This window comes from Silene latifolia, chromosome Y (genome assembly GCF_048544455.1).
Source record: "Silene latifolia isolate original U9 population chromosome Y, ASM4854445v1, whole genome shotgun sequence".
NCBI classification, from domain to species: Eukaryota; Viridiplantae; Streptophyta; class Magnoliopsida; order Caryophyllales; family Caryophyllaceae; genus Silene; species Silene latifolia.
This window is the reverse complement of record NC_133538.1, coordinates 354721420-354729835: the sequence shown is the minus strand read 5'-3', so window position 1 is coordinate 354729835 and position 8416 is coordinate 354721420. Positions and strand designations below refer to the sequence as shown.

At 39.6% G+C, this 8416-nt stretch overlaps 1 protein-coding gene across 1 annotated transcript; it reads right to left on the bottom strand.

The window, feature by feature from the left end:
- Positions 1-4591: 4591 nt before the first annotated feature.
- Positions 4592-5095, bottom strand: LOC141631659 (uncharacterized). Its single transcript, XM_074444299.1, has one exon. It carries the CDS (start codon positions 5093-5095, stop codon positions 4592-4594), a length of 504 nt encoding a protein of 167 aa, XP_074300400.1.
- Positions 5096-8416: the final 3321 nt, after the last annotated feature.

Below are 8416 nucleotides of genomic sequence, written 5' to 3'. Positions count from 1 at the left end.
ACCGTGGAATAGTTTTACAGTTAACTCCACCTGGAACACCTCAATTAAACGGTTTGTCCGAACGGAGAAATCGAACACTACTTGATATGGTTCGATCCATGATGAGTCACACGGTAGTACCTGATTCATTATGGGGTTTTGCTCTTTTGTCAGCTGCTCTTATACTTAACCGAAGTCCGTCTAAAGCTGTCGACAAGACTCCATATGAAATGTGGAAGGGAACGGTCCCTAACTTGTCCTTTATTCGGGTTTGGGGCTGCGAGGCTTATGTCAAGTGGAGACACGAGGGTAAGCTCGGCCCGCGATCGGTCAAGACATACTTTATTGGTTATCCAAAAGGAATGTTTGGTTATTACTTCTACTCGCCTACCGAACATCGAGTTTTTGTTGCGGCTAGTGCAAAGTTCTTAGAGAAAGAATTTATCGAGAACAAGTCAAGTAATAGAACCTTCGAGCTGTCGTAGATTCAAGAACCAACAACCGAGGAACAGATGGAGGAAGTTGTTCTTCAACTAATAATACGGTTAATATTCCTCAGGAACCTAGGAGGTCGGGTAGAGTCTCTAATCCTCCAGACAGATACATTGGTATGGTCGAGGAAAATGACATTTTACTCCTAGAGAGTAATGAACCCGCTACCTATAAAGGTGCCATGACTTGTTCCGTCTCTAATCTATGGCTTGAAGCCATGCAATCCGAGATGGACTCCATGTATGAGAATAACGTATGAGATCTTGTTGATTTACCTAACAAGGTACGACCTCTGCAGTGCAAATGGCTTTACAAAATAAAGCATTCTGTAAAGGGGCAACCAGATACCTATAAGGCACGACTAGTGGCAAAAGGTTTCACTCAAGTGCACGGATTGCATTATGATGAAATTTTTGCACCCGTAGTTATGCTGCGTTCCATTCGGATAATCTTAGCGATTGCCGCTTTTCATGACTGAAATTTGGCAGATGGATGTGAAAACCACCTTCTTAAACGTTTATTTGGAGAAGGAATTGTACATGGTACAACCCGAAGGTTTTATAGATCCTGAAAATCCTAAGAAAGTGTGCAAGCTTAAACGTTCCATTATGGACTTAAGAAAGCTTCTCGGAGTTGGAATCATCGTTTTGACCAGGTTATAAAAGAGTATGGTTTTACTCGATCGGTCGAAGAACCATGCTTATATATCAAGTCGAATGGGAGCAAGATTGTTTTCTTGATATTGTATGTCGATGATATTCCTTTGATTGGGAATGACATTCCTCTCTTATCTTCGGTAAAAGGATGGTTGAAGAACCATTTCCAGATGAAAGATCTGGGTGAGGCACAACGCATATTGGGAATCCGTATCTATCGAGATAGATCACGACGGATGTTATCACTGAGTCAGGAGTCTTATTTAGATAAGATTCTTGAAAGGTTCAGCATGACCAACTCCAAGAAGGGGAACCTTCCAATAACTTCTGGGATGCATTTGAGCAAGTCTCAGTCACCCAAGACACCGGAAGGGGTCGATCGCATGACTCGCGTTCCTTATGCATCAGCCATAGGATCAATCATGTATGCCATGATATGCACACGTCCAGACGTAGCATATGCATTGAGTATGACAAGTCGGTACCAAGGCAATCCAGGTGAAACACACTGGATATCTGTTAAAAACATCCTTTAGTACCTACGGAGAACTAAGGATTGGGCATTGACTTATGGAGGAGATACTAAGCTATATGCAATCGGTTATGCAGATGCTAGCTTCCAAACGGATCGAGATGATTCGAAATCTCAATGTGGATTCGTTTTTACTCTTAATGGTGCTACGGTCAGCTGGAAAAGTTCCAAACAAGAAGTTGTAGCAGATTCTACTACTGAATCCGAGTACTATGCCGCTTCAGAAGCAGCAAAGGTAGCTATATGGATGCGTCAATTCTTACAAGGACTAACCATAGTTCCTAGTTCGAATGACCCAATCACCATCTATTGTGACAATAGTGGTGCCATCTTCCAGGCCAAGGAGCGTAAGTCTAGCAACAAGTCTAGACATGTACATCGGAAGGCTCACCTGATCCGTGATTATGTGGAGCAAGAGGAGATAGTGATTGACAAGATTGCTACGGATGACAACATCGCGGATCCTCTCACTAAACCATTGAAATATGATAAGCGTGAAGGGCACGTTATTTCCATGGGAATTAAACGTGTTACTGATTTGTACTAGTTGCTAATGGATTCGATACATTATCTTTTTCATATGCTATTTATAACTTCATCGTATTATTTCATATTTTGTTTTTCATGTGGATTGTACGACAACATTGAACGCCACAAAGTGAACTGAATTACATTATATTTATTTTGATCCGTAATAGCCTACATGAGCTGATAACTCTGGCTATTATTTTGTGAAGTTGATTGATGGTGGGTTCAACGAGCCATAAGTCAAACGGTTGGCTGATCGATCACAGATGCGAGTTATAACGATACCTCGTAGGACATTGTGACAACGTAATGGAGTCCTAAATGTTTAAAAACATTCGGTGCCAGGTCGTGGATTGGACGTCCATTGTGTTCCTAGAGTCGATTCTTTTGACTATCGACTGTCTCTTGAGATTAAGGCAGTTTTTGGGTGACTTTGGTTTCTTTCTCATGGTCGACGGTAATAGGAGGCTAAGCAGATTTTTACTGGGTCATTTCATTCTGTGCTTGAATCTGCAGGATTCGAGTTGAAGAAAATATCCAACCTTTACCAGGTTTAGACATTTCTCAGGGCCACTCGAGGAGTTGTAACTGAAATGCATGGCCATGCTCGAATGATGATTCGTTTATCAGTTAAGTTAATCTCTAGTCGGGAAAACCACTCATAGTATTGATAACTTATAAAATACGACCTTTGTAAATACGGATTTTGCAAATTGTTTTACATTGAGTGGGAGAAATTAAGGATATGAGAATCGGTTATCGCACATACACTTGTGAGGACAAGTGGGAGATTGTTGGAGCTAGTGTCCTCCACAGTTAGTGTGATAACATGTATAAATCTCTTATAGGTTCACAGGGTATACTTAGTATTTTATCAGTTGATTAACGTTTACTAATAACGGTTGGCTTGCTAGAAGTTTGACGTTATTATCATACTGATGGCGGTGATCAACTTTTCCCTAAAAGTCACACCTAAAGGATGTGTTTGAGAGATGTGATTGTATGAAAATATAATCACATTGATGCCTTATATGACTAAAAGGTTAGTCCCTGTATTTGACTAAAAAGTTAGTCAATGCGATGATGAGACGATTATTTAATACAATTAAATAATATCAGCTGAGACGAATTAATTGTTAATTCGTAAATTGAATATAAACTGTTGTATTTAATTAATGTATATAATGTTAGCTTAAACGAATTAAGATGTTAATTCGTAATTCAAAGTAAACGGTTATATTTAATTAGCAAATTATAAATATGCGATACTTATAATTAATGTATATATTATACGACATTGTCATAATAAATGATTGACAGACCGGTATTAATAAATCGACTACAAACTATTGTGTGTGGACTTATTAAATACGTGTCGACATAATTGACAATTTATAAATATACACATTATATACATTTTGATACAGCCTAAAAATAAGAAGATTTTTCTCCTTATTTTTGGTTGGGCCACACGGTTTAAGTGAAGAAAAAAAGGAAGAAAAAATCTTCCCTATTCCTCTCCTCTTGGACGGTTAAAAGGGTATAGGGGAGAATCATTTTCTTCACTTGTTTTTGACCTAATAACTCTCATCACAAAACCCTAAAAAAATAATTAACAATTAGGGATCTCTTTCTAGCAAGAACAAGGGCATTTCTCAAAGCATTTTGGGTGCAACGATTAGGAGAATATCGATCTCGATATTTGTTCTTAGGCCAAATTGCTAGGACTGAAGGTTAATTCTAATCTCTATTCTTTTGTTTATACAATTCGTTTATGACTAGCAATTTCATATTTCATAATTTCGTTATAATCCAAAATTTTCTTGATGAAATATACCGATATTTCCCGCAGAAAGTTGATGAATATTTGCAATTGAATGCTTGAATTTTATGATTTGTGATTGATTTAAAGGTTGATTTTGAGTGGTTAGGGTTAGGATGAAGAAAGAGAATGAATGTTGTGAAAATTGGGGAAGAACAATGAGGAAGCCGAAAGAAATCGTGCTGAAAATGGGTGTGCTGTGATTTCTCGCAGGGTGCGAGTAATGGTCCATGAAAATTCGCACCGTGCGAGTTGCGTGCTAGACTCGGACTTTTTGTTGCTTAATTCTTCCATGCTAAGCCAATTTTTACAGCTTTTTCTTCCTTCATTTCTTCACTTATTCCCTTGAGTTGACATCCTATACACTAACACACATATTCAAACATTTTAACATGCCAAAACATTAATGAAAATGCAAGTAAATTAAATTATAATGCAATTAACTAATTGATGCAATTAATTTAAATGTGCCAAAATGCAATAAAAACAATAAAATGCGGAAATTAAACATGCTAGAGAAGAAATATTTACAAAATTTTACCGTTTATTTAACGTCGATGGCTCGACAAAGTTATATCCTCATTACTCTTCATAAATTGGGTCAACAAGGTGTAGTGTGCCCATTTCACCTATTTCAATTCCTTCATGATAGTGTTTAAGCCTTTGACCGTTCACTTTCAAAACTTTTTCGGACTTTAAGCATTTGATCTCGATTTCTCCATGTGGAAAAACACGAACCACCTCATATGGTCCCATCCATCTAGACCTCAATTTTCCCGAGAAAAGTCTTAGCCGATTTTGAAAGAGTAAGACTTTCTCTCCCACTTGGAACACTCTTCTTGAAATCATGGTATCATGCCATGCTCTTGTTCTTGCCTTGTAAATGGAAGCATTCTCATAAGCATCATTTCGAATTTCTTCCAATTCTTGGAGTTGAAGTTTCCTATGAAGTCCCGCTTCACTCATTTGAAAGTTGAATGATTTGACCGCCCAATAAGCCCTATGTTCAAGCTCCACGGGTAAATGACACGGTTTTCCAAAAATTAAGCGGTAAGGTGACATCCCGATTGGTGTTTTGTAGGCCATGCGATATGCCCACAAAGCATCATCCAATCTCAAACTCTAATCCTTGCGGTCGGGATTCACCGTCTTCTCAAGGATAGCCTTGATCTCCCTATTAGAAACCTCGGCTTGACCGTTGTTTTGAGGGTGATAGGCAGTAGATACTTTATGAATTACCTCATACTTTTTGAGTAGAGCTCCAATGGCTTTGTTGCAAAAGTGAGTTCCACAGTCGATTATCAAGGCCTTAGGAAAACCAAATCGAGAGAAGATGTTGGTTTTGATGAATTCTCCAACTACCTTTGCATCATCGGTCTTGGTGGCTTTAGCCTCCACTCACTTGGAGACGTAGTCCACCGCTAAGAGAATATAGGTGTAACCACAAGATGCGGGAAATGGTCCCATGAAGTCAATGCCCCATACATAAAATATTTCACAATAGATCATTGGAGTTTATGGCATTTCTCCCCTTCTTGAAATGTTGCCAACTCTTTGGCATCGATCACATGTCTTCACCATAGCATGAGCATCCCGGAATAGTGTGGGCCAAAAGAAACCGCTTTCCAAAACTTTTCTAGCCGTTTTCTTGGCTCCAAAATGCCCACCACAAGCATATTCATGATAAAATTTTAGAATTGGAATGACTTCGGTATCCGGGACACATATCCTAATGACTTGGTCGGCACAAAACTTCCAAAGGTACGGGTCATCACATACATAATATTTAGCATCACTCTTGATCTTATCCCGTTGGGAACGAGAAAGACCCTTTGGAAACTCTTGTAAAACTAATAAGTTGACTATATAGGCATACCATGGCTCAATGGAACACAAAGCTAGAAGTGTGTCATCCATAAAGGTGGCTTGTATTGGTGATTCCAAGACTTCTTGAGGTTTTTCTTGCACAATTCTACTTAGGTGATCCGCCAACGTGTTGGTTGTACCCTTCTTGTCTTTGAGCTCAACATCGAACTCACTCAAAACCAATACCCATCGCATTAAATGGGGTTTGGATTCCTTCTTGTTCACCAAATGCCTTAAGGCGGCATGGTCCGTGAAGATGATGACCTTGCCTCCAAGAATATAAGGTCGAAATTTCTCCAAGGCAAACACTACCGCAAGAAATTCTTTCTTGGTAGTGGTATAGTTTCTTTGACCCTCATTCATCATTGTTGACGCATATTGAATAACATGGGGTGCTCTTCCTAACCTTTGGCCAATTACCGCGCCAAGGGCATAATTACTCGCGTCCGACATTATCTCAAATGGTTCACTCCAATTGGGAGGTTGAATTATGGGTGCCGAAATAAGCCATAGAGACTGAAGCGAAGGTTTCGTCATAGTGTAAACCATGAACCTGGGTGAAACCTTTTGCCACCAATCTAGCTTTGTAAACATCCACATGTTTATCCACGCCAAGCATAATTTTATATATCCATTTACACTGAAGGGGTCGCACTCCCTCAGGTAAATCCACCAAGTCTTATACTTGGTTCTCGTACATGGAATCCATTTCGGATCGTATGGCTTCTAGCCAAAGCGAGGAGTCGGGACTAGAAATGGCCTATTTGTAGGTAGTGGGTTCATCACTTTTCAAAAGTAACAAAACACCATCCTCTTCGATGTTACCAAGGTAGCAAACAGGTGGATTAGAAATCCTACTTGACTTTCTAGCAACAATTACGGTTTCAGAGGAAGAGGGAATGCTATCCTCCACGTTCTCCTCTACCTCATTCATGGTTTGTGGCTCTCGGACTTCTTCAAGTACAAATTTTCTCCCACTCTGTCTCCTAGAAATAAACTCCTTTTCTAGGAAGACAGCATCACGAGCCACAAACACTTTGTTCTCGTGTTTATTGTAGAAGTAATAGCCACGTATTTCCCTTGGATATCCTACAATAAGACATTTGTCAGACCTGGGTGCAAGCTTATTGTCAGACTTGATCTTAACGTACGCTTCGCAACCCCAAATATGTATGAATGACAAATGAGGTACTTTCCCTGTTAATATCTCATGTGGAGTCTTATTGGCTGCTTTAGTCAGGCTTCGATTTAGTGAAAATACTGCAGACAAGAGGGCAAACCCCCAAAATGAACTAGGAAGCTCAGTTAGACTCATCATAGATCGAACCATATCTACTAAAGTTCGGTTTCTCCTTTCGGCCACACCATTTAATTGCGGTGTGCCAGGAGGAGTCCATTGTGATACTATACCACAATATTTTAGGTGTGAATCAAATTCAATATTTAAATACTCACCACCACGGTCGGACCGTAGGGTCTTAATCTTTTTATCCAATTGGTTCTCTACTTCATTTTGGAACTCTTTGAACTTGTCAAAGGCTTCACTCTTGTTCTTCATTAAGTAGACATACCCATATCTACTTAAGTCATCAGTAAAAGTAATGAAGTAGTGAAAACCTCCTCTAGCGATGATGGTTAATGGTCTAGACACATCCGTATGTATGAGAGCCGAAACCTCACTAGCTCGTGTCCCTTTTCCCGCAAAAGGTGCACGAGTCATCTTGCCTAGAAGGCAAGACTCGCATGTACCATAAGATTCGAAACCAAATGGTTTGAGCACTTTCTATGAAGCAAGTCTCTAAATGCGTCTTTCGTTTATGTGGCCTAAACGACAATGCCAAAGGTAGGATTCGTTTGGATCACCCGTTTTGAGCGTTTTAGTTTCCACATGATAAACGTCATTAACATCATTTAAAACATAAATGCCTCCAATTTAAATGGCCTTGCCATAAACCACATCATTTAAAGAAAAAGTACAATACTTGTCCTTAATAAAAAAACAAAAGCCTTTCGCGTCTAATGCGGAAATGGAGATGATGTTCTTGGTTAAAGTTGGTACAAAATAACACTTATTTAAATACAACTCTAGACCACTAGCTAAAGTGAGCACATAGGTCCCCACGGAAACGGCGGCTACTCTGGCTCCATTGCCCATGCAGAGATCCACATCACCTTTTGCTAGTGCTTTCACGTCCCTTAAACCCTGCAAATGATTACAAAGCTGAGAGCCACATCCGGTATCAAGTACCCAAGTGGAAGTACAAGCATAATTAACGTCTATCACATAGAGAGAGGAAATCTTACCAATAGGCGTCACACGACCTTCCTTGAGATCCTCCAAGTATTTGGGACAACTCCTCATATAATGCCCCTTCCCATTATAATGGAAACATTCGGCCTCGGAGAGTTTGACACTTTTTGCCTTGGGATTGCCATTCTCAACGGCCTTCCCCTTTCCCTTGTCATGTTTCTTTGACGATTTCTTGAATTGGGACTTTTCCTTCCCTTTTCCTTTCTTAACTCCAAGGGACATGTTCTTTA

What these genes read in the sequence shown, in the direction of transcription:
- LOC141631659 (XM_074444299.1), bottom strand. Translation starts at nt 5,095, where the DNA reads ATGGCCTACAAAACACCAATCGGGATGTCACCTTACCGCTTAATTTTT.